General features: G+C 41.2%; 1 protein-coding gene and 1 long non-coding RNA gene across 2 annotated transcripts in view; both read right to left on the reverse strand.

The window, feature by feature from the left end:
• The window catches only part of LOC135085715 (uncharacterized), a 138,376-nt gene that overhangs the window by 6,749 nt on the left and 104,697 nt on the right, over positions 1-26,930 (reverse strand). The window lies entirely within an intron of this gene.
• The window catches only part of LOC135085577 (SID1 transmembrane family member 1-like), a 38,383-nt gene that overhangs the window by 1,926 nt on the left and 9,527 nt on the right, over positions 1-26,930 (reverse strand). Inside the window, exons 4-21 of the mRNA XM_063980349.1 lie at positions 26,524-26,646; positions 21,952-22,346; positions 21,302-21,385; positions 21,049-21,221; positions 19,521-19,684; positions 18,633-18,643; positions 18,199-18,346; positions 16,928-17,062; positions 15,973-16,087; positions 14,618-14,729; positions 13,767-13,904; positions 13,251-13,295; positions 11,998-12,118; positions 10,831-10,953; positions 9,434-9,550; positions 3,732-3,864; positions 2,159-2,284; positions 600-678 (exon numbers count right to left, since the gene is read on the reverse strand). Of these exons, the coding sequence (XP_063836419.1) occupies positions 600-678; positions 2,159-2,284; positions 3,732-3,864; positions 9,434-9,550; positions 10,831-10,953; positions 11,998-12,118; positions 13,251-13,295; positions 13,767-13,904; positions 14,618-14,729; positions 15,973-16,087; positions 16,928-17,062; positions 18,199-18,346; positions 18,633-18,643; positions 19,521-19,684; positions 21,049-21,221; positions 21,302-21,385; positions 21,952-22,346; positions 26,524-26,646 (2,342 nt within the window). The remainder of the gene's footprint in view (positions 1-599; positions 679-2,158; positions 2,285-3,731; positions 3,865-9,433; positions 9,551-10,830; positions 10,954-11,997; positions 12,119-13,250; positions 13,296-13,766; positions 13,905-14,617; positions 14,730-15,972; positions 16,088-16,927; positions 17,063-18,198; positions 18,347-18,632; positions 18,644-19,520; positions 19,685-21,048; positions 21,222-21,301; positions 21,386-21,951; positions 22,347-26,523; positions 26,647-26,930) is intronic.

The raw sequence follows: 26,930 nt of genomic DNA on the forward strand, positions 1-26,930 counted from the left end.
TCCCCAAGAGGTTATGCATATGCTATGACCTTTAGTCTCCACTGCAGGAGCAAGACTAATTGACCAGAGGCAAGAGGATTTGTCCTACACTCCCCACGCTGGCCAGACGGGTTGGGGAGGCTTGATATTTTCTTAATAATAGTAGCAATAATCTTTTAAAAGATTTGTCAATTTGCCATAATGATGACTCGTCACACTTTTGTGAAGGTAAATTCGTCACAAGTGTGTAAAAGATCGCGGCAATTTGTGACGAATTTACCTTTGTATAAAGTGTGACGAATTTACACATGCTATCCTAAGTTAACTTTGTGACAAATCGAGCTAAGCTTTATCTTGCAGCAAAAACCAAAAATATAAAAAATGCTATTTTTTATCTGATTTAAAATTTCTATCTATCTGTAAGGACCTTTATGTGATACCTAATTCTAATTGAATAATGTAAACCCTGGTCTTCTTACCAATAACAATAAATAAACATGATGATTTAAAAAAAAAAAAAAATATTACTTGAAAAACATCGAACTGCCTTAGATGGGAATCGAACCCACGATTTAATGACTAAATACAAAGATATCTAAACTGAGATTAAAGTGACTTACCGCCCAGTTTGTGCTCTGGTCCAAATAGAAGTAGCTCGATCCGAACCACACCGAGTAAGTGAGCGCTATGTACACCCAGCTGTGGAAAACAACATAAATAGGTATTAAAATACTTCCAAATCAAATTTGGGTTTAATTTATACAAAACCCATAAAAAAACATCCAATAAAACAAAATCGGGTATGTTATATTTACTTCAAGACAGCTGGATCGATTGTGTAGTCAGGACAGCCTGACTGTTAATATAAACACAACCAGTGATGGTCAAGTTTGTCCCCGGGGAAAGTTAAACTGTCATTGGACCCGCAACGATATTAATCAGAACATAGGAAGAATTGGAAGTTAAGGATTGACTTCCCTCTAACTAGGGCAAACCTTAGTAGGACTTCTCAAATATTATCATCCTATTTAGAACAGGGTATGGTCTCGTATTTCCTGTTGGTTGAATTGGGACAAACTTGACCTTCACTGGTTGGGTTATTGGCGGTCAAGCTGTAGATCCTGGCTACACAGGAGTTGCAGCGGTGGGAACGAGAGGTGGGAATAGTCCCATAGCAGGACTTGTCAAAATTTACATCCTATATTTGGGAAAAGGTCATTATCATCATCATCATTTCAGCCACAGCACGTCCACTGCTGAACATAAGCCTCCCCCAATGACTTCCACATCGCCCGGTTGGTAGCGACCTGCATCCAGCGCCTTCCTGCTGCCTTTATAAGATCGTCGGGCCACCTTGTAGCCTCCACTCCAGAACCTTGCTGCCCCATCGGCCGTCAGTTCTGCGTACTATGTGCCCTGCCCATTGCCACTTCAGCTTGCTAATCCGTCGGGCTATGTCAGCGACTTTAGTTCGTTTACAGACCTCCTTATTTCTGATTCGATCTCGTAAAGAAACACCAAGCATAGCCCTCTCCATAGCACGATGTGCAACTTTGAGCTTCTGTATAAGGCCTATAGTGAGGGGCCACGTTTCCGAGCCATAAGTCATCACTGGTAACACACATTGGTTGTAGACTTTCGTCTTCAGGCACTGAGGTATTTTAGACGAAAAGACACAATGGGACAAGGTATAGTCAGAGTAAATACAAATGATTATATGTAAGCGTGCCAATACGTATGCGGCGCGCACGCACACACTGACAAAATTTAGCGGTGAGGTGCGCTTAGGGTTGCCAGGCGTCCGGCTTTAGCCGGACATGTTTGGCTTTTTAGGGACTTGTCCGGCCAAATATTGCCTTGTCCGGCCTGTCCGGCTTTTTATTTGCGCGCGCCAGATGAAAGTCGAGCCACAGAATCATAATATGAAGCGCACGCATCAGAATGTTGTTTAGCAACCGATGATGATAGTACTCACTCATGAGCTTGACACTAATTGCACCTGTCCGGCTATTAGGGTAAAATGTCCGGCCAAATGAAGCACAAAGTCCGGCTTTTGTGATTTTGGACCTGGCAACCCTAGGTGCGCTGAATTTCGTCGTGAATTTTGAGGTGCGCTGGTATAGTCCCGTACTTCCTATTGGCTGAAAAGTTAGTGTGAAACATGGTGAGTGCTACTGACCTGTACCACCGTATAGTCTCTCGATGCAGCAGCTTCATGACGATGTAGAAGAGAGTGTAGAGGAACAAGTTGCTCATCAACACCAGGAGGAGGTGCGAGGCGAAGTCGCGGCTGTGTTGTGACACGCTGAAGACAAAAAATTGGGAGTTTGAAGAAGTTTTAGTGTTTTATATTTAGGCTGGGTTGCACCACCTTACTTTAACTTAGTCGGCCGTTTGGTGTAGTGGTTCAGAACGGACTACTATGCCGAGAGGTCCCGGGTTCGATTCCCGGCCGGGCAGAAATTGAAATGATGAATTTTAATTTCTGTGACGGGTCTGGGTGTTACTATGTATAATATGTATGTATTTAAAAAAAAAAGTATATAAGTAGTATATCCGTTAAGCTAGCACCCATAACACAAGCATTAAGTTGCTTACTTTGGGGCTAGCTGGCGCTGTGTGAAATTGTCCAAAGATTTATATTATAAAGATTTATAACTTTGACAAACGTCAAAAATCTGTCAAACTCCATACAAAAAGCACCGGTTAACGTCTATTTAGGGTACTTACGGTCAAAGTTGGGTGGTGCAACTTGGCCTATGTTTAGCAAATACATAGTGTTATGTTTTTATACTCGATCATAAGAAGTGTTGATTCTACTGCTCATATGCAACAACTTGGTGGGACACGCTAATCTCAGGAACTACTACTAGTCCGATTTGAAAAAATATTTTTTGTTTGATAGCCCATTTATCGAGGAATATACCATCACGCTAGCTACAACGAATGGGAGCAGAGTATTAACTAAAAATGTTGCGAAAACGGAAAAAATATTCAAACAATTATTTAGCACAGCTATTTTAAAAAATATCGACGTCCATTCCATGCATAATTTATTTTTGTAGATTTGAAGACTCTCCCGTAAGAAAGTTGTTGAATTTACACTATAGTATCAAATACTGATCGAGGCGTTACAGTGCCTTTAAATATGATAGCAGTTAGCTAGAGACCTTTAGCATATTTTTCTTTTGTTGTGCATATTATATTTGTTGCAATTCACGAAGGCGAATGAGCTTCACATGTGTGGTGGCTCATTACGGTTCGTGTTTCTAAAGTTTTGATAGACATTACACTATCGTTATGTGCATGTACACGTAGTCATGTACACACACAAGTAAAGCTCACTCGCCTTCGTGAGTTGCAAGAACTATACTGTATCTCATGCTGATAGCCCAATCCTACTAATATTATAAATGCGAAAGTTTGGATGTTTAGATGTTTGTTACTCTTTCACTCAAAAACTACTGAACGGATTTTGTTGAAACTTTACAGTATTATTGTTTATAACCCAGATTAACATATAGGCTATAATTTATGATGATATGTGACAAATAAACAATAAATAAATATGACGTGTCTAAAAAGCGCCATCTATCGTCATTGGTTAAAATCTACCGCGCTGGACAAACTAATGTTTTTGACGTTCGTAAATATTTTACGACAGATTTTACGAACTAAGGGGTAAAACGAGGTTCACGCGTACGACGTCGCGGGCGGCTGCTAGTAAATGAATAAATAAATGAGCTACGTACCCGTAAGCAGCGATGGCCCAATTGCTCAGGTTGGCTATCACCAGCAATACACATCTTCCGCAGTGTGTGGGAGTAATGGCGGCGAGCGGACGCGTGATAAGTTCTCTCGCCGCGCGACACACCACGCCGCCGTCTGAGACACAATCATCAGGTCATCATCATCATCAAAGGTTCTACTACCCATTCATCATCATTTTCAGATCGTTTAGTACCTACTGCAGGGACAGAATCAACAGAGCACGACCTTCTCAAATCACCACACGTCATTATCATCATCATAACCATATTCAGCATCACCCAGTCTTCATCATCATCACCACTGTCACCATTATCACCATTGCTATTATTCATCATCACCATATCCATCCATCATCATCATAACTAAACTACCGTGATACCGTCATTCATTATCATCATCACTGCCATTCATCATCATCACTTTCGTCATTACTTAATCATCACCATAGTCTTTATCATCATTAACGACCGTCATCATCATAAAACATGCACCACAAGCACGATCCTATTAAATCACCATGCGTCATCATCATCTTATTGAGTCTCTCCTAAAGCATGCCCCTATCATTACATCACACTCATCATCAGTTATCACCAGCAGCACGCAGCGCCCGCAATGTGTGGGCGTGATGGCGGCTAGCGGACGCGTGATAAGTTCCCGCGCCGCGCGACACACCACGCCGCCGTCTGAGAGACAATCATCATCATCATCATCACTACTACCCATTCATCATCATCATTAGGTTCGTTAGTAGGTCATTTAGTCTCCACTGCAGGAGCACGACCCTCCCAAAATATCACGCGTCAATATCATCATCAACAGGTCATCATCTTCACCATATGATTCACCATCGCCATCATCATCAACCAGTTTCATGCATCATCCCCACTGTCAATCATCATCATCACCACTGCATTCATCATCATCATTATTGTCATTCTCATCACTCATCATCACGTTATCATTCATCGTCATCTTTGTCAATCATCGTCACAGCTGTCATTAACCCACATCATCACTAACGGCATCTCCATCAAGAAAATCATCACCATCATCATCATATTTAGACTATTTCAGAAGCAAGTCTCTCATAACATCACACACACGCAGCGTCCGCAATGAGTATGATGATGATGGGCGTGATGGCGGCGAGTGGACGCGTGATCAACTCCCGCGCCGCGCGACATACTACGCCGCCGTCTGAAGACATTAGTGTCATCATCATCATCATCACTACCATCAAGTGATCAGGTCATTTAGTGCCTATTGCAGGATCACGACCAACCACGAGTATGTCACGCGTCATCCTATAGTCACCATTGTCATTCATCATCACCACTGTCAATCATCATCATCACAGCTGTCATTAATCATCATCATCACTAACGGCGTCTCCGTCAAGAACATCATCACCATCATCATATTTAGACTACTTCACATCAAATAATCAGCAACGTCATCATCTACATTTCCATTGGCATTCGTATAATAGGAAAAAATCATTATCATCACTGTCATTCATCATCATCACTACTGTTGTTATGTATCATCACCACTGTCACCATCATCACCATAGCCATCCATCATCATCACCGTTGTCATTCATCGTCGTCATCAGCACTATTTTCATCACCGTTGTCATTTATGATCATCACCACGAGCCGAATCGAAACACAGGAGCACGACCCTCTCAAAACACCACACGTTATTATCATCATCACCACTCATCATCGTCGCCAGTCATTCGTCACCATCATCATCACTACCATCAAGAGATCAGGTCATTTAGTCTAGTGCCTATTGCAGGATCACGACCCTCTAAGTCATCACTATCACCATTATCAATCATCATCGTCACCAGTAACATCATTATCATCATTGTCACTCATCATCATCATTGTGACTCATCATCATCATTGTCACTCATCATCATCATTGTCACTCATCATCATCATTGTGACTCATCATCATCATTGCCACTCATCATCATCATTGTCACTCATCATCATCATTGTGACTCATCATTATCATTGCCACTCATCATCATCATTGTCACTCATCATCATCATTGTGACTCATCATCATCATTGTGACTCATCATCATCATTGTCACTCATCATCATCATTGTGACTCATCATCATCATTGCCACTCATCATCATCATTGTGACTCATCATTATCATTGTGACTCATCATCATCATTGCCACTCATCATCATCATTGTCACTCATCATCATCATTGTGACTCATCATCATCATTGCCACTCATCATCATCATTGTCACTCATCATCATCATTGTGACTCATCATCATCATTGTCACTCATCATCATCATTGTGACTCATCATTATCATTGTGACTCATCATCATCATTGCCACTCATCATCATCATTGTCACTCATCATCATCATTGTGACTCATCATCATCATTGTCACTCATCATCATCATTGTCACTCATCATCATCATTGTGACTCATCATCATCATTGCCACTCATCATCATCATTGTCACTCATCATCATCATTGTGACTCATCATCATCATTGTGACTCATCATCATCATTGTGACTCATCATCATCATTGTGACTCATCATCATCATTGTCACTCATCATCATCATTGTGACTCATCATTATCATTGTCACTCATCATCATCATTGTGACTCATCATCATCATTGTGACTCATCATCATCATTGTCACTCATCATCATCATTGTGACTCATCATCATCATTGCCACTCATCATCATCATTGTGACTCATCATCATCATTGTCACTCATCATCATCATTGTGACTCATCATCATCATTGCCACTCATCATCATCATTGTCACTCATCATCATCATTGTCACTCATCATCATCATTGTCACTCATCATCATCTTTGTCACTCATCATCATCATTGTCACTCATCATCATCACAGTCAATCATCGTCACAGCTGGCATTAATCGTCATCATCACTAACGGCATCTCCATCAAGAAAATCATCACCATCATCATATTTAGACTACTTCAGAAGCAAAAGTCTCTTAACATCACACTCATCATCAGCTATCACCAACAGTAGGCATCGTCCGCAATGAGTATGATGATGATTGGCGTAATGGTACACAGTACGCCACCGTCTGAGACACAATCATCATCATCATCATCATCATTAATCAGGTGATCAGAGCATTTAGTGCCCACTGCAGGAGCACGACCAACCACGAGTATGTCACGCGTCATCCTATAGTCACCATTGTCATTCATCACCATCATCATTCATCATCATCACCAGTACCATCATTATCTTTATCATCATCATTGTCATTCATCATCACCACTGTCAATCATCATCGGCGCCACTGTCATTTGTCACCATCATCATCACTACCATCAAGTGATCAGGTCATTTAGTGCCTATTGCAGGATCACGACCTCCCTCTTGAAGTCATCACCACCATAGTCATCATTGTCATTCATCACCATCACCATTATCAATAATTATCATCATTGTCACTCATCATCATCATTGTCACTCATCATCATCTTTGTCACTCATCATTGTCACTCATCATCATCTTTGTCACTCATCATCATCATTGTCACTCATCATCATCTTTGTCAATCATAGTCACAGCTGTCATTAATCATCATCATCACTAACGGCGTCTCCATCAAGAACATCATCACCATCATCATCATATTTAGACTACTTCAGAAGCAAGTCTCTCATAACATCACACTCATCATCAGCTATCACCAGCAGCACGCATCGTCCGCAATGAGTATGATGATGATGGGCGTAATGGCGGCGAGCGGACGCGTGATAAGTTCTCTCGCCGCGCGACATACCACGCCGCCGTCTGAGACACAATCATCACCATTATCATCATCATCAGTCCTCCTAGTATCATCTTTATCAAGCAGAAGCAGAATCAGAACCTCTCAAAACATCACGCATCGTCATCATCATCAGTTCGGTCATACCACGCTGCCGTCCGAAGGTGTTGAAGATGATGATGATTAGACCACCGTCATAATCGCAGTAATAATCATCAGGTCTCATAGTGCCCACTTCAGGGTCAAAACCCAAGGCTCTTTCAAAACATCCGGTGTCTTTATCATCATCATAACCACAGTAATCAAGACCCAGTCGTCATCATCAGATCACTTAGTGCCCATTACGGGAGCACGATCCTCTTAAAACATTACACGTCATCCTATAGTCATCATTGTCATTCATCATCACCATTGTCACTCATCATCACCACTGTCAATCATCATCGGCGCCACTGTTATTCGTCACCATCGTCATCACTATTGTCATTCATCATCATCGTAGTCATTCATTATCATCAAAATAATCATCATCACTAACAGCGTTCCCATCAATACCATCATCATCTCCATTAACCATGCACCACGAGCACAATCCTCTTAAATCACCATGCGTCATTCGCCGCCCTCTTGAGAGACAATCAACACATCAGGTGATTTAGTGTCCACTGCAGGAACAGAATCAGAAACTCTCAACACATCACGTGACATCACTATCACCACCGCCGTCATTCATCATCATTGCAATAACAACTTCAGCACCATAATCATTTAAACTCAAATTCTTTATTTCTCTAATCTATGTTGTATACATATAAAAGTTCTTACATATAGACATAGACCCTCGTCATCATCATCGTCACCATTATCATTAATCGTCACCACTGTCATTCATCACCATCAACACTATCACTCATCATCACCATCCTCATTCATCATCACCATGGTTATTATCATCATGACCATTGCGATTATCATAATCATCACTAACGGCCTCACTAACCTCTTATTTAGTTAATTATGATGATAGTATAGATAGTTCTAGCAACTCACGAAGGCGAGTGAGCTTTACCACAGAATAATAATAAGTACTACGTACAGAAGTTTTACTTCGCGAAGGTATTTAAAAAAATGTATGCTCAATGTCATTAACAATATGGTGTAATTTAGGCTGTCTCAAGAATCAAGCACCATTTTGTTGACAAACGTCAGTGATCGGCACTGCGCCGAAGCTATAGGGCTGACTTCGGTAAAATGATGTGACGTGAGGTGCCAAACTGCGGAAAATGGCGGAGGAAATACATGATTTAGCATGAATATCATGAATAATATTAACTACTTATTTACCTCTCAGTCTTTAGGCAACTTAAAAAAGTACATTCTGTGTTTTTATTATTATTTAGGCAGTTAATTTTCTTTATTTTCTTCTATCATACACCGACATATCATATTCCGACGATCTGGTGAAGGTCGCGGGAAGTACCTGGATGCAAGCGGCGCAGGACCGGTCTTTGTGGAAATCCTTGGGGGAGGCCTTTGTCCAGCAGTGGACGTCTTTCGGCTGAAACGAACGAACGAACGAACACAAGAATACGCGTGCGTGAGTCAATGTTCGCTCGTATATGAGGCCTTGTCGAATAGTATCCTGTAGGTGGGCCATCGTGCGTGTTTTGTTTTCGATGTAAACTCGCGGAGATAAACAGGCCTGGCTTTACTTGTGTGTGTACGTGTACATGCACATAACGATAGTGTAATGTCTGTCAAAACTTTTGAAAAACAAACAGTAGCGAGCCAGCACACATGTAGCTCACTCGCCTTCGTGATAGCAACAACTATATTACATTTTTCCATACTTACCCAAGCGGAACCTTCCCAGATAGTATATCTGGAAGGTCATGACGAGGCACGTGACGAGGTGCAGCGCCGTGAACGCGATCCAGAAGTAGAAGTTAGCGTTTAACACGCCCACCAGACCTGCAGAAATACAATTTAGTAAATTTTTAGAGCGCTTTCACATTAGGGCGTTAGAAGCGGCGGGTTGAGGCGTTTTTATAATGTGAAGGCATGCATCCGCTGTCACATAGTATGAAATTCTCGGCAGCGCGACTGTCGCGCGTTTGTCGCGCTGCTAAATCGCTTAAATGCGAAAGCGCTCTTAGGAGTGGAAAACTGAAAGAGGCACATTTTAGGTTATACTAGCTTTCCGCCCGCGTTGAATTTTGTGTCAGAAAAACTTTATCGTTTCAACCTGTTTCAAAAACCGGGATAAAAACTATCCTATGTCCTTTCCCAAGACTCAAACTATCTCTATGCCAAATTTAATTAAAATCGGTTCAGTGGTTTAGGCGTGAAAGAGAGACAGACTGACAGACAGAGTTACTTTCGCATTTATAATATTAGTATAGAAGTATAGATTCGTCGTTCTTTAAGTCGAGTCTAGTTTAGACCACTTATTCCCATTCAGTCACACTGTAACACTGTGACTCGTTGGGAACAAGCGCTTATAACGATCAAAAATCATATTTCACTGTCTAGCGTAGACGTACGAGCGCTAGTGGTCAAGATATTTGTGATTTTCAATCCAACTATTTTAAAGGTTGGGGTGTTTAGTTACCCCACCACCAATATGTTTAAGATACCATTTGTTGTAAATAAATAAATAAATAAATTCTTTATTGAATAACTTATTGACAGTTTTTAACAATAGACTAATATTAAACTATAATAGGTAAAAGTACATACGTGCCTGAACTAAGAATTATAATTCCTGTATCTCAGGCAAAAAAGAGGCTTACATTACTTTATTAATAGAACTATTTCTAGCAAAATATATAATCTAATATGTATACATAATAATATTTAAACGGTGTAATACGGTTATTGTACTATTTGAGGTCCCAGCTCTGTTATAGATTTTTTGTTTCTAACATAGCTCAATCACTTTAAAGAAAATCGTAATTTTTGAAACAGATAGTCCTTATTTCTTGACAATCTTACAGATTTTCAATTGCATACTAACATAAAAAGAACAATTTAATTATTATTATGAATTAAACTCACAACTTCTAAAGAGTCCATATTTCATCAAGACCGCACATGTTTTGGGGTACAATGGTACCCCAGAGCATTTTTTAAGAATAGTCCAGTTGATCCCCGTGGATCTAAATATGACATTATTTTTCAAAAAAACTTTATTTGCTATATTTAGTACCATCAAGCATTGGGGTGCAAATGTACCCCAAGTAATTACTCACCTACGAATATAATAAGCGCCAGCACACCAAAAGTAGCGTGCGCCCGCGCGTTGATATCCGGGTGCCGCGACTGGTATATCTTCACCATGCATAGCACTGACGTCACGTACATGAATGACGTGTCTGTATTAAGAAACACAAATAATTAAAATGAAGTTTATTGAATAATTCATTGAAGTCATCTTTTTAAAAGAGGGACAATGACTGGGTAATAAACTCATAAAACTCATTTATTTCTGTAAGTAGGCTTTAAAAAAGCACTTTTACACGTCCCAGTATTAACCCTACCACTGCTTCAGGACAATAAATGGGCCAGTGCTGAGAAGAAGCAGCGCAAGAAACTCAGACACTATTGAATCGAAATTCTATTTAGTCCGTCCGTCCGTCCGACACATTTTTTTTTTCATAATTGTTTAATTACAGTATTATATTAAGGAAATGTCGCGTGACGTCACTTTTGAGTAAAAAATCTACTCAAGCGTGACGTAACGCGCCATTTCAACTCGATGTAGCACTATTATTATTTAATTATGAAAGAAAATAAAAATATGAGTCTAATATTTTCTAATTATCTGTCTGACGGACAAATATTTGAAATTTTGTTATCTAGCCTATCAGTTATATTTTGCAATTAAGCTTTTAAAGCATAGATGAAGCGAAGTTTATAAAATATTATACTCGGCGCAAAGACCCGTGGCAGGTGGTGTAATAATAAAACAGTGCATATCACGTTTTCTCTCGCACTCACTGGTTATGGGTGACGTCACACAGAAACAGGCATAGCGTTGTTTATAATACGTAATAATTAATAAAATATTGGCGAGTGTGCATCTCTGTTTCAAAAATTACTTATGGCCAAGTATAGGCCCGGTTTCCACGTAAGCCAAGATGAGAGATATGTTTGAATAACCAATCAGAGCGTTTCGCTAACATTTTTTAATGCGAATAGCTAAAGTCCGGTCGCCGAGCAGATAGAATTTCGTCCAATGACCCCAAGCTACCCATCCTTATCACTTTCACGTAATATTGCTGTCACGACTGTGCGACGGGCGCCCGCAGTGTGTGTGCGAGCGCGACAGCAATTACGCGCGCGCGATAAGGATGGGTAGCTTGGGGTCATTGGACGAAATTCTAATTGCTAGGCGACCGGACTTTAGCAGAACTCACCGAATTGAAAGTTCATGCTGTTAGGACACACGTGGTAGGCGGCTGATAGTAGTCCCTCGCTGACCAGCGCTACGCCCATCGCGTACAGAAGACCGAAGTGCTGCGGTATACCCAGCTCTTTCTGGAAGGGAATTAGTTTTATTTAAAACTAGCTTTCCGCCCGCGGCTTCGCCCGCGTGAAATTTAGTGTCACAGATCGGCATAAATTATAGCCTATATGTTAATCTGGGTTACAAACAATAATACTGTAAAGTTTCAACAAAATCCGTTCAGTAGTTTTTGCGTGAAAGAGTAACAAACATCCAAACTTTTACATTTATAGTATTAGTAGGATTAGCTTTCCGCCCGCGGCTTCGACCGCGAGGAATTTTGTCTGTCACAGAAAAACTTTATCGCACGCGTCCCTGTTTCAAAAACCGGGATAAAAACTATCCTATGTCCTTTCCCGGAACTCAAATTATCTCTATGCCAAATTTTATTAAAAATCGGTTCAGTGGTTTAGGCGTGAAAGCAAGACAGACAGACAGAGTTACTTTCGCATTTGAAACTGAAAACCAGCGTCGTGGCCTTCCTTACCGGGGGCCACGGCATTATGCTGAGTGGGGTCCCGTTGCGATGGGCATTGCTGTGCGACAGGGTGGCACTGTTCAGTTTACTTTCTTTCCAATTGTATGTTTTATTTGCTACCTCTGTCTTGTTTGCTTTTTTTATTTTCCGCATTTGTCTTTTGTGATGTCCATAGCAATAAATGTTTCTTTCTTTCTTTCATTTATAATATTAGTATAGATTCCATTAACTCCTCCAACTTATAGCTCTTTCCCACGGCAAAACGACTGTCGTTGTAAACTCTATAAGTGTGTTTTGGGACGTTTTAACGTGGGAATCGAACCCACGACCTTTCGCTTGCGCTCTCTGAGAGCCTGCATATTAGTCCCGCAAAACTGCATTGCCGTGTGAACGAGCCCTAACCCGGTGAACGACAAACACCATGCGACAATATCAAGTAGTTGTTGTATACAGGGTGTTTGTTAAAGTGACATATGAATATGACATAATATGTCACGTGAAGTATCGCATTATGTCGCGTCGTTTTGTCGCTTACCTGGGATAAAGGGAAAGCTAAAAATAGGCTTTGTTACGAATAGGTTCACCACAATAATTCAATAGAAGACTACCAACATTCGAATCGGTAGTTTCCATACTAACGCCGTTTGGCTATTTTCGCCTCGAAAACCCTGTATTTTGGCACTCACCTCTACAACGCCTCGGGCCCTGTAACGTCGCTGCCTTCGCCAGACCTGTATAATATTGAAATATTTTTTTTACTTTATAACCGTATAATTATGATATTACTGCGTGACACAGTGAAAACAATCCACTACCATATAAAAGCATCTTAGTAGGATACCCTGATGGGGTTAACGTCCTATAGCAGTGGGGTACAACTGCACCCCAGTCATAACCTTGGGGTATATCCGTACCCCAGTGGGAACTAGGATATATGTAGTAAGAAGGGCATCGGAATGCGTCGAGCTTCCGAAAAGCGACTCAATCGTCTCAATTTTTAAGTGTGCGGTGTGGAATGTGTGGTCGCTGCATTTAGCTTCTAAAAAGCAGCTAAAGGACGAAGCACACTTATGAACCCGGAAACGGATCATAACCGTATCAACTCGAGGCGGTATGTATTCTTTGCATAAAACGCCTTGCCTCGCGGTTAAAAGCGTGTTCATCCCTTTCCGGATTGATAAGTGTACCTTTTAACTACTTACTTGAGCTAGAAACAGGATCCCAAGTAGCACGTATCCCAAGTTAGAATACACGTGGTTGAAGTCAGACAGCACTAGCAGTGGATGCGCGCACAGGAAGTTGAAATAGCACAGATCTTGGTTGCCCGACTGGTTCAGGAGCTGCGGACAAAACATGTGGGTAAATATACAAATAAATAGCTAGGAAACTAAAATAGAGAAACACGGGTCTCGACGCGACATTTTTATATGAGTTACATACTCGTATGTACTTACAGTTTGACGATTTTTTTCTATTTTAGTTGAAATGGAACTTGAAAGTTTAAAAGTTAGGAAACTGTGTAATTGGCTGAAGATTGGAGCATGGAAATCAAGCTAATATGTAAATTGTAAAATTAGCTGTTGAGTTTCAAACAAATAAATATAATTGGCCAAGTGCGAGTCGGACTCGCGTACCGAGAGTTCCGTATAAACTTAAAGGTTATATGGGTAAATTAGTAAATAGTATCTTTGTGAAATTAAAGTTTCGAGTATAATTAACAAAAACAACCTCGTTTGTTGTATGCCTCTCTTGAATTTATTGTTTTTAGTATTAGTTGTTATAGCTGCAACAGAAATACATAATATGTAAAAAAAAAAATATTGTCTGTCTAGCTATCATGACTCATGAGATACAGCCTGGTGACAGACAGCGATATTATTAATAGGGTCCCGTATTTACTTATTGGGTACGGAACCCTAAAACGCAGCCAAATGTGTCAGCCAGGCTACGTGCAATGTACACGAAAAAAAACAATGGAAAGTGGCAACGGTGTGACTTAGTAAGAAAACTTTTACCCACCAAGTGTGTTTGAATTTGACGATGACACACTTACCCGTTGATATGTGACGACCAGTTGTATGACGGGCAGCGTGTAGAACACGGCCACAGTCAGAACGTTCCACAGATACATCTTGGAGCGCGCTGATAGAACGCGCGGGCGGCATCTGTGGAGAATCATCATCATCAGGTCATTTACACCCGTATTCACAAACGATACTTGCTTAAGTGAAGCAGAAAATCGAACGCACAGCGTTGAATAAAGCTCTGTGATTGGTTCGTGTGTCACCCTGTGCGTCCACGCGCACTGTGAGACCTCATAGTAATGTTTGTGAATACCGACGTTAGTCTCCACTGCAGGAGCACGACCCTCTCTAATTTACCAGAGACAAGAGAGTCGCCTCTTACGATAAGTGGGGGTTGGTCGTATTAAATACGTAGCACATCATTTATCAACCTGGAAAGAGATCGTAAACGTATCGTTTTTTTTTTTCAAATCGATCTAGTAATTTAATATGTAAACTGTATACTGTAATAATTTAATATGTTGGGCCAAATAAAATATTTTCTTTCTTTCTTCTTTCTAATTTCAGAGCCTATTCAATAAATAACAAACACACAATCAAATTGTTTCTCTTTATAATGTCATAGGACTAGCGGTTAAATTTCAGATATGCTTCAGATCTGTATACTCTATCACGTCATATGTCACCGGTCTCATACCTCAGGCACCTACTCAATTATGCGCTAGCTAGACCTATAATATTTATTTGAAATCACAACTACTTAACCCTTAAATAGTCGCGTCATCGCGTGGGGTCCATTGGACCCCATCGGATATTTCTGCAAACATTACACTTGCGTGATTGTGTGTTCTACTCGTAGTAGCTTTCTAGCTCTCTTTTCTAGGATAGTTCAAGAAGCGATTGAAATTAAAAACCATAAAAATTTCGATCGAGGACGGATTTAAATTGTCACCAGTGTGGAATCCGGTGATTAATAAATGCAGTCAGTGTTGTGTGTCGTGGTAACATCACTAGTGGTAGTGTAACAAATGACAATATGAGGTTGAGGGTAGTTGAAAATCTTCAAGCCCGCCCTTCCGGACGACGCCGCGAGCCGCCAGTCTGCTTGTGACCACGGCTGCAGCATCGCAGCCGAAACGTCAAGCCGTGAGTACATAATGTAACTCATTAATAAACGGCGCGTTAAGACCCGTGTCTCACTATTTTAGCTTTCTAGCTCAGCTGTACCTCCCATCTTAAGGGTTCTACTAGCCACGGCGATAACACACATGCCGTACAGAGGTGCTTGGGGTCCAGCGGACCCCATGCGACTAATAGTAAGCATTTAGGCGCGACTAGCTAAATGTTAATTAGGATTACGTATAGAAATAATAATTTTACTTACTTGGCCAGATTAGCGACGCACAGTTTCCCGCCCAATCTGTACACGTCTTTCTCTGTGTTGGCGTCGTCGAGCGTAGAGAAGTCCGACTCGGTGTCAGACGACGAACTGCAATCCGCTGCAATTTGAATTGGACTTTAATATCATTGGAATAGGTTCACTATTGGTACAGTGACAGTCAGCGTCAAATAGTTCGTGACAACCAAAGTTATTCCAATACACAACCTTATTCCAATAATAAAGAGAGTTATTTTCGCATTCTTAATATTAATATAGATGACCCACGCTGAGCTGTCCCACCAAACTCAATGACAGGGGGGCGCTACCATCGTTCAACTATATGGTTTCCAACATGGCAAAAATCGGAACCAGCGATCCGGTATTGACGGTGGCGCCCCGCTGTCAATGTCATGGATAGGACAGTTCAGTATTTTGGAACTATACCGATTAAACAGTATGAAAATTCAAGCCGTGAGTACATGTAAGACGCCACGCAGACAATTAGAGCAGGTTTTCCCAACCTTTATTTCGCCGAACCTCTTTGAACAAAATCATTTTAACCTTACGTGCGTGTATACAGGGTGTTAGGTAAATGGGTATATGAGCCGACACTAGCCCATGTTAACATGGTCATATAAATGGTATGGTGAAGTCAGAAAATTGATATCTTCATTTTAATTATTATTTTTTTCATACAAATCGGATTTTGTAAAATTTATTTTGTATGTAACTTAAAAAAATTAAAATGATGATATCAAATTTCTGACTTCACCATACCATTTATATGCCCATGTTAACATGGGCTAGTGTCGGCTCATATACCCATTTACCTAACACCCTGTATAGGGAAATACCATATCCACAAACCTTGAAAATCTTCAAATTTTACATGTTCATTATTTTTTGGCCTACCTGTATTTACCCCACAAATGTTGGGGTAACATTACACCCCACTTACCGGTCCGCTGCGAAGACAGGTTTCCGTCTCCGTCGCCGACGCGTCGCCGTCGCGTCGAGCTCTCGCCAGAGCCGCTTGCATCTGTCACCGCTACGGGGGCGCTGCGACCGATGGCGTCGGGTGTGAGGCGGCCTTCTGTAAGATTATTGTTCGTTCGTTCGTTCGTTTCAGCCAAATGACGTCCACTGCTGGACAAAGGCCTCCCCCAAGGTTTTACACAATGAACGGTCCTGCGCTGCCCGCATCCAGGCTCTTCCCGCGACCTTTACCAGATCGTCGGTCCACCACTAGGTCGGACCTCCTACTAAGGAGGCCTGCCCACGCTACGTCTTCCAGCCCGTGGTCGCCACTCGAGAACTTTCCTGTCCCAACGGCCATCGTCTCTGCGAGCTATGTGCCCCGCCCACTGCCACTTGATTTTAGCAATTCTGCGAGCTATGTCGGTCACTTTGGTTCTCCTGCGGATCTCCTCATTTCTGATTCGATCACGCAGGGAAACTCCGAGCATAGCCCGCTCCATCGCCCTTTGGGTGACCTTGAGCCTTCTTATGAGGCCCATAGTAACATCATTGTATTGTAGTCAAAGTAGTGGTATTTTAATTTCATAATTTTGGAACTTATCTTTTCTCAAGGCTGGTAAAATTTTTGCAAATCTTAATTTAGTAAAATCACATTTTAACGTGGTGTCAGAGTGGGGTATCAGGGCACCCCAGGACGTTAAATATAATACCCTCGATATTCGCACTGTTAAGGTAACTTACAAACATCTGGTTTTATCTGGGTATTGTTGACTAAGGGTAAGAGTGCCGTTTGCGCGCGTATTCTTCACCCATGGAAAAAAAAAGATTTGTTATGGAAAGAAGAAAATATACGCGTGTTGTGCGCCAGATGGCGACACAGTAGCTTCTTGTACCAGTCAGTCCTATCGCATGGGGTATTAGTGAACCCCAAAACAAAAACAAGCGTATCTAACCTTGGTCTTCGCATTTCTTGGGGGTATTGTGGAGATCATCAACTGGGGTGTATTTATACCCCACGCTAAGTATCTCACCTTCAGCATTCGCGCTGTCGTCTGTCAAGTATCTGACGTCAGTATAGTTAATTAACATATTTTACCGGGGTATTAGCACACCCCAGCACCAGACAGATTGGGGTATTAGTGCACCCCAGAACAAAAACAAGCGTATCTAACCTCGGTCTTCGCATTTCTTGGGGGGTATTGTGGAGATCATCAACTGGGGTGTATTTATACCCCACGCTAAGTATCTCACCTTCAGTATTCGCGCTGTCGATCGTCGCAGTGCTCCCTAAAATCTGTCGCCTCTGGCAGATGATGACGATGATGAAAGCCACGTAGAATGATAAGAAGAAGGCCAAAGCCGCGCCCGCTGCTATCAAGTACTCTTGGCACGAGTAGCTCTGTCACCGTCGCTCATGCTAGCATCTCGGTTTGAGTGAGAGGGATGGCAACATTCGAAACTTCGGATAGCTAATATTTATGTAACTATTATTAGAAATGTACTGCTGTCCAGAACCAGAACAGAAAAATAAAATTGATACTTGTAAAAAGATATTCGTGTTTTTGTAATGGAAACAGACACCACTTTGGACGAGCTGTTTTTGACGAGTTTTTTCTTGTTTCAGTAAAAATATGACATACCATCTTACATAATTTAACTTTTTTGGCTTGTTCCCAGTACTATACCTCAATTGCACCTAAATAAACATGTTTTCCGCATGAAAAACTAAGGCAATGATTGCAAAATCGAATAAAAATCAAAAAAATCAATATAAATCAAATAAATCACAATTTATTCAAAAAAATCTGATTTTTTTGATTAAAATAAAAAAATCATGATTTTTTTCCACCCTGGGTGTCACTGCACCCCAGCACGTTGCCATAGCAAGCGACTGACATCTTTTAGGGTTTGGTTAGATTTAGTACTACAGCATGGGGTACTAATGCACCCCAGGACGTTAAGTATCTTTTTTTTTTTTAATTTTTTTTTATTTGTGTTGAGCGGCTATTCTAGTTCAATAAAGTCCTAGTATCACTGCGACCGTTATCGATCTATTGTGATCGCCGCTGTTTTCCTTACAGTTCGCCTCCGAGTCCTGCATCCATTAGGAAGTGCAGTATCTTTTGGGGGGCGATATGTTTTACATCTTGTGGGCTTAGGATGTGTTTGCCCAGGTGTAAGCTCTGCTTGCGCATCAGAGGTCCGCAGTCCGTGAGCATGTGTAGTGGCGTTTCATCTGCCTCTTGGCACATCCTGCACGTTCTTGTTTCGGACAGTCCCATAGTGGACAAGTGCTTGTTTAAGCTGCAGTGTCCAGTGAGGGCTTGAACTAAGATGCGCAAGTATCTTACCTTCAGTGTCCGCGCTGTCGTCTGTCACAGTAGTCGCTATTGACGTTCTCAGGGGTTTTATTCATATTATAGTATCTACGTGGGGTACTAGATACCCCACGTAGATTACACGTGTACCCCAGACCACGGTCTAGGTTGCACTAGACACATGTGTCTTTCATTCGGTCTCACCTTTACGCTAAGTTTTTATACAGTAATAAATTTATTTATTCTTATTCTCACCTTCAGTATTCGCGCTGTCAATGGTCGCAGTGCTCCCTAAAATCTTTCGCCTCTGACAGATGATGACGATGATGAAAGCCACGTAGAATGATAAGAAAAATGCCAGCGCCGCGCCCGCTGCTATCAAGTACTCTTGGTAGGAGATCGTCTCGATTATTTTGAAACTGCAACAAAAATAACGCGCGTATTCACAAACGATGCTTGCTTAAGTGATATCGAACGCACAGCGTTGAATAGAGCTCTGTGATTGGTTCGTGTGTCACTCTGTGGGATCTCATAGTAATGTTTATGAATACGGGCATAAATCTTGAATGAGTTATTTAAGCCTTCTATAGTCTGGTCCGTGAGCACGTAGAATTTTGTCCAATGACCCCAAGCTACCCATCCTTATCGCTCGCGCGTAATTATGTTGCTATCGCGGTCGCACACTCACTGCGGGTGCCAGTCGCACAGTCGCGACAGCAATATAATTACGCGCGAGCGATAAGGATGGGTAGCTAGGGGTCATTGGACAAAATTCTACGTGCTCACGGACCGGGCTTTAGACAGTCTAACTATGGCAGCCAATCCGGTATATGAACACACTTGGCTGCTTAGTGCGCGGGCTCCCTAATCGTGTCTGCTAAGTAAATGCATTGTCTATGGTTTCCCAATTTTTTTTTGCCAAGGAACCCTAATTGATTACACTTTCCCTAGCGGAACCCCCGTACTACTCCGCCCGCACGCCCTGCCCCTCCCTTGTGCGTAAACAAGTCGGTGCGAGCGAACAACGTCGGTCACGAAACGTGGGATAATATTTTTTACGGAACCCTCGCGGCCTTTCCACGGAACCCCAGGGTTCCGCGGACCACCATTCGGGAACCGCTGGTCTATAGGTTAAAGATAGATAATAGAATCTGCACTAAATACAAAGAGGTTTTAGGTTTATTTATAAAGCCTGGTCCGTGAGCACGTAGAATTTTATCCAATGACCCCAAGCTACCCATCCTTATCGCTCGCGTGTAATTATATTGCTGTCGCGACTGTGCGACGGGCGCCCGCAGTGAGTGTGCGAGCATAATTACGCGCGAGCGATAAGGATGGGTAGCTTGGGGTCATTGGACAAAATTCTACGTGCTCACGGACCAGGCTTTAGACGCAAGACGTGACATAGGCTTCATCATCAGTTTATATAATCTCCATTGCAGGAGCACGACCCTCTCTAATTTACCAGAGGCAAGAGGATTTGTCCTACACTCCCCACGCTGGCCAGACGGGTTGGGGAGGCCTGATGCTCGCATATTTGTCCCTTAGTCGCCTCTTACGACATCCACGGGAAGACTGAGGTTGACTCGGCAGTGGCTAAATGACCTAATGATGATGATGATGACCTACCACACACCCACAAGGTGGACCGACCTGATAAAGGTAGCAAGAAGGCGCTGGATGCAGGCCGCTACCAACCGGTCATTATGGAAATCATTGGGGGAGGCCTATGTTCAGCAGTGGACGTCCTGTGGCTGAAATGATGATGATGATGATGACGTACCTGAATTGCTTGACTCTTCCGTCGTTGGTAGGTACATAGACCACGCTTTCTCCCCCCCAGCCCAAATAATGCGCCATCTTGGGGAGCGAGCTGTTGGCGGCTCGGTCCGTGCAGTCGTCGTCTGAGGTCTTGACTATGAACACTATGTAGAAACCCTTGGGGAATGTGTCTTGCTGAAAAACAAATATTTTTTATTATAAGTACAAAATACGGTGGGAAGTATATTCCCACTGTCAAAAAGGGTTAAACGTACCGTCAGAGTGATGCCCCCTCGTCGAGTCATTGTTAGATAATAGCCATCGTATAAAATGTCTCTTTCGTTGTCAAATACTGGACACTGGAACAAAAAAGTTTATTATTAAAAAATATACAGGGTGGAATTTTGTTATGCCACCTGGAGGAAGTAATCTTAATACTGTAGATAGAAAATTTTACTCACAGAAAACATTCCTTTATTTTAACAGTATTAAATTAAGAGTACTTTCCCTGCAGGTGGCATTAGAAGCTCAAAGTTGCACAGTGCGCTATGGAAAATGAGGAGATCCGTAAACGAACTAAAGTCGCTGTCAGCCGTCAGTTCTGCGTACTATGTGATGTGCCCTACATACCCAACTGACGGCCGATGGGACAGCAAGGTTCTGGAGTAGAGGACACGTATCGATAGTCCACCCGCAAGGTGGACCGACGACCTCATAAAGGTAGCAAGGAGGAAGGCCAGTGACGTAACTATACCATCCGAGGCCCGTGGCAAATTCTGATCATAGGTAGGGTCCTTGGCGTATCTAGAGTTATTTTCAGGGGGGCTGTGGCGCCAACTGATGAGTGAAACAATAACCCTCATTAAAGATGGTCGTTCTGCTGCAGTGGATACAAAATCATGATGATAATTAAACAATTACTTACCGAGTAATTCTGTATTGACACCACCGCGCATATGTCATCATCCGACTCAATCATAACGATCACACTTTTCGGCCTGGACATCCATCCATCCTCATCCTTCAGGAAGCTACTCCTCAAAAAATACGAGTTCAACTGACTCTGTTCCTTATCATTCAATTCCTCGTGACACATGTGCTTCTTTTTGACGTTTTGCGTTGACAGATCCATCATGTCATTGGGGCCTTGCTTGAAAGGGTAGAAGTAGTATTTAGGCTGACTGGGCGTGCTTGTCAAATTCGTCTCTGAGTTTAAAGGTATGAAGAAGTCCACCACTTTTTCGACTACAATCGTGACTTTTATATCGTCTGGTGATGAAGATGTCAGGTGTACGATTGGATTGTTCAAAGATGATACATCTGAAAAGAAAGCAATTTTGTGGTTGTGCTTTTGTTGGACATCTGTTCATTGTTATATTATACAGAGAGTCAAGATGTGGGCGTGAGGTGGGCGTGGCTTAATGATAAAAGTACAGTCAGCGACAAATAGTTCTTGACAAGCAGCCAATAAGTTCGCAACGTCTTTGTTACAATTGGAATATTATGTGTTATCAACTTTTTGGCCACTTCTCTTTGACGTGGAAAATGAAGTAAATAAAAATATAGGGTGTAAAAAAATCTTTCTTCCTTTCTTTCTGTCAATTAACATTAAAAATGCATGTGTTTGCACTGTCTTTACATTGCGTTAAAAAAATATTATTTTATTAATAACAATATTAATTTTTTGACTGCCAAATATATTTTTTCTCTATTCTCGAAGGTGAAGCATTTTTTACACCCTCAATATTGATAAGTTTTTTCAATATTTTTTGTGTCATGCTTGTATTCATGATTAGAACGGTAATACCAATGAGGGTTTTCGCGTATGAAAGATCCGCTAGATGGCGGGACGTGGATGTGGGGTCTGACTGCTGCGTGATTGGTGGATTTTGACATGTCTGTCAATGTCATGTCAAAAATAACCAATCATGCAGCATTTGGACCTCGCGTCTACGTATTGCCATCTGGTGGATTTTTCATACGCGAAAACCCTCATTACAATATTCAAATGTTTATGTGCCATGTCTCAATGTTTTAAATACGTGCACGTAAAGCAATATGCGCACACAGAAAATGCAGTTAAGAATTAAAAGTAAAATAGTATCTCAAACGAAAGGAATGGGTTATCTACAAGCTTAATCTGTGATCATTATAATAATAGTGGTATTTCAATATCGAAATGGCATCTGTGCAATTTAAAGTTTATTGCTACGACACGAAACAATGTAAATATGATGAATATGAGAATGCAATACATACACGTTTTGTTCTTTGCATGTATTGCAATTTTGGTGGATCTAAAATACGAAAATAATTAAATTCAAGCAGCTCAACTGCGAGCGAATTCGTACTTTATTGCTAGGCAGTAAGTCACATGTTGAATGTCTATGTCAGGGGTGGCCAACTTGATTAGACGTAAGATCTACTGTTTACTAACGATACCCTGGACGATCTACCACTTACACTTCTTGATATCTTAAATGAAACAGCATAGTTTAGTACTAGAGATGGGTTATACTAGGTAAATTTGATACTAGGTGCACCTATTCCAAGTATTTATTAATACTTGATCCAAATACCTATTCCACCTAGTACGTAGTAATTTACCATACTTGACGCGACTAGTGCGGACTAATCCACGTATTATGACTTTAAAATACAATTTTCTTTGAAAAGATACAACCGTAGTATTAATAATGCAATTTGAAATTGAATAATAATGTTTTTGCTGGCTGTTGATTTATTGATATCCTCCCTTCATACTTCAACAGGCTATTCCTATCTCACACCTGCCTGCGCTCAAATTTGTTTGTCAGACAGAGACGGAGTGAATCTCTACGTTCGCACATAAGAAATACGCGGTGCGCGTAATACACGACTACGGATTATGCAATAATAACCTCTATTACTTTGATGGTAGGGTCGGAAATCGTGTAATTTAAAAAATACTAGGTGGACGACTACGGATTATGCAATAATAACCTCTATTACTTTGATGGTAGGGTCGGAAATCGTGTAATTTAAAAAATACTAGGTGGATCAAGTATTTTAAAAATTGGAATAGGTGCCACTTAGTATTGTAAAATACCTAGTGTGTGGATCTGTTCTAGTAAATACGTCTCATCTCTATTTAGTACACAATCATGTATTTTTTAACTTGCCACGATCGACTGTACTAATAGTCGCGATCGACCGGTTGAACACCCCTGGTCTATGTGCTTATTCTACTTTTTTACGTTACTAACTAGAAAAAGAGTGAAAACACAATCATACAGTGAATTTGTAGCCATGATTTGATGGAATGTCAATGTCAAAATGGAATCTTACCTTTGACATCTAAACTAATCTGTATAATATCAACAATTGACAGATGTGTAAGTGATTATTGTGTGCGGTTTGACACGGGTTTGACGAATGACGTTTGACACATAGAGGGCGCTAGTTTCATAGTAATATCAATGTAATTTAAAACAAAGGACATCATCCACGTTTCATATATTTTTGGTCCAAAATCAAAAGTGCCGGCCAACAAAAAAAAGTACTGTATTCTGACAGAATACGTCTGCCTTAGCATTTGTTACTATGGCACCAAAGCCGTAGCTCCACTGTGCGTCGAGTATTTGAGATCTAAAAGTCATCGACTATTCATACATTTTTTGTTCAAAATGAAAAGTGTCGGCCAATAAAAAAAAAAGTGCTGTATCCTGACAGAATACGTCCGCCTTAGCATTTGTTACTATGGCACCAATGCTGTAGCACCACTGTGCGTCGAGTATTTGAGATCTAAAATTCATCGACGATTCATACATTTTTTGTTCAAAATCAAAAATGTCGGCCAATAAAAAAAAAATGCTGTATTCTGACAGAATACGTCCGCCTTAGCATTTGTTACTATGACACCAAAGCTGTAGCACCACTGTGCGTCGTAGTATTTGAGATCAAAGTCAGTCGTTTCATATATTTTTAGAACTCAAATACCACGATGCACAGTGGTGCTACAGCTTTGGTGCCATAGTAATAAATGCTAAGGCGGACGTATTCTATCAGAATACAGCACTTTTATTTTTTGGCCGGCACTTTTGATTTTGGACCAAAATGGATGATGTCCTTTTAGTATTAAAATTTAAAATACACAAACGGAACCGCTCGAGCAGTTAACGTCGTCTCGAAAGTTGTAAGACGTGTTTGAACAAGGTTTTTTACTAATAAAGTAATAGTTAAAATTTTAGTAATTTTTTTATTTTTCTACTTTTATGTGTTTATTAACCCTAAGATGGGCATTATTTTTACAAAATTTTACAAAACCACACCCTGTATTTATCACTGGCTAACTGCTCGAGCTGTCCGTATAATATAACAAGCCTAAGAAATAACGATTAAAAATTTTAATCATTGTTTTTTGTTAAAGATAAAGTTTAAAATAAAATAAATTTTGTTCAGCCACCCTATATATCCAGTACATCCAATGAAAGCCGTGTCAATCCGCAAGTATAATGAATATTTATTTACGTATAACAGGCCCACAGTTGGTTTTAATCCACATCCCACATTCTAAGGAGGCGTGAACAGAAAGAAAAATAAATTATAGCATTTTGGGACCGTGTTATTATTTTTACTTTTGTCTTTCGACATTAAAACAAAATTATTTGTCGCAATATAAAAGAGATTCTTAAATTTCAAATATACTAACATTTTATAACCTATTCTTAATTAAATATGTGTCGTTTCAGATGGAATTGATGTTTCTGACATTTCATGAGCATTCCACACATTCTGTCAGACTGACAGCTGTCAATTGCCTGTCAAATTTTACACTCAACCTCACTGGATTTGGTCTAATATTCTTAGAATTCTTAAAAGTACTTAGTTCAATATTAAGGCACATAACGACATTTACTTAGACTTACCTTCAGAACTCCCGCTGTCGTTATTTATCAGTAAATTATTTACAGAAACATTTTATGGGCAGAAGAATTAAAAATAGACAATAACATTAACTGTCACTTTAAATAATCTGTCAAAGGATTATTAGTAATCGTTATTGCACAAATTACTAATAGTCCCGTTAGCCCCTCGTGCTAAGCTAAATATGCTTGTGTCACAAGTGAGCTCACCACAATAGTCGAGTGGCGGCGGGGACCGAACCCGCGTTCCCCGGATCACGAGTCGGTCACCCCTAAACCGTTCGGCTATCGTGGCATTAAGTATTCAGTTCGCCTTATGTAAAGCCCGGTCTGTGAGCACGTAGAATTTTGTCCAATGACCCCAAGCTACCCATCCTTGTCGCTCGCGCGTGATTATATTGCTGTCGCGACTGTGCGACGCGCGTCCGAAGTGAGTGTGCGAGCGCGACAGCAATTACGCGCGAGCGATAAGGATGGGTAGCTTGGGGTCATTGGACGAAATTCTACGTGCTCGGCGACCGGACTTTACCAAATTATTTGGCTTGATGCCTTTAAACAAATCAATAAGAAGATATTCCAACTAAAAACCTTACCGCACGACTCCTCGTCCTCAGAGTAGGGGTTGTTGTGAGGGCACAGCGTCCGGGATATGTTCGTGAACTGCTCCAGGCTGACCGGGGTCTGGACTAGCATTGGGAGTTGCCAGGAGAACACGCCTGGAAGAAATAACATTATCATTATTAAAAGTTGGCGATTATCACACTGCACCGCGCTCCGCCGCGGTACGCGGGACGACAGATTTAATCATTATATGCAAGTTGAAGTACCTCAGTTTGTATAGAAAACACGCGCGGCACAACACACTGACAACGCGTCTGCGCACGGGATTCGTTCGTCGTTATATGTCGCCACGCGGACCGCGGTGCAGTGTGAAAATCGCCTTTGCCCGGTTTGCACCAAAGCGGAGCGGAGGCTTGGTGTGCGCATAATTATTTCTCCC

This window comes from Ostrinia nubilalis, chromosome 29, assembly GCF_963855985.1.
Source record: "Ostrinia nubilalis chromosome 29, ilOstNubi1.1, whole genome shotgun sequence".
Lineage (NCBI taxonomy): Eukaryota > Metazoa > Arthropoda > Insecta > Lepidoptera > Crambidae > Ostrinia > Ostrinia nubilalis.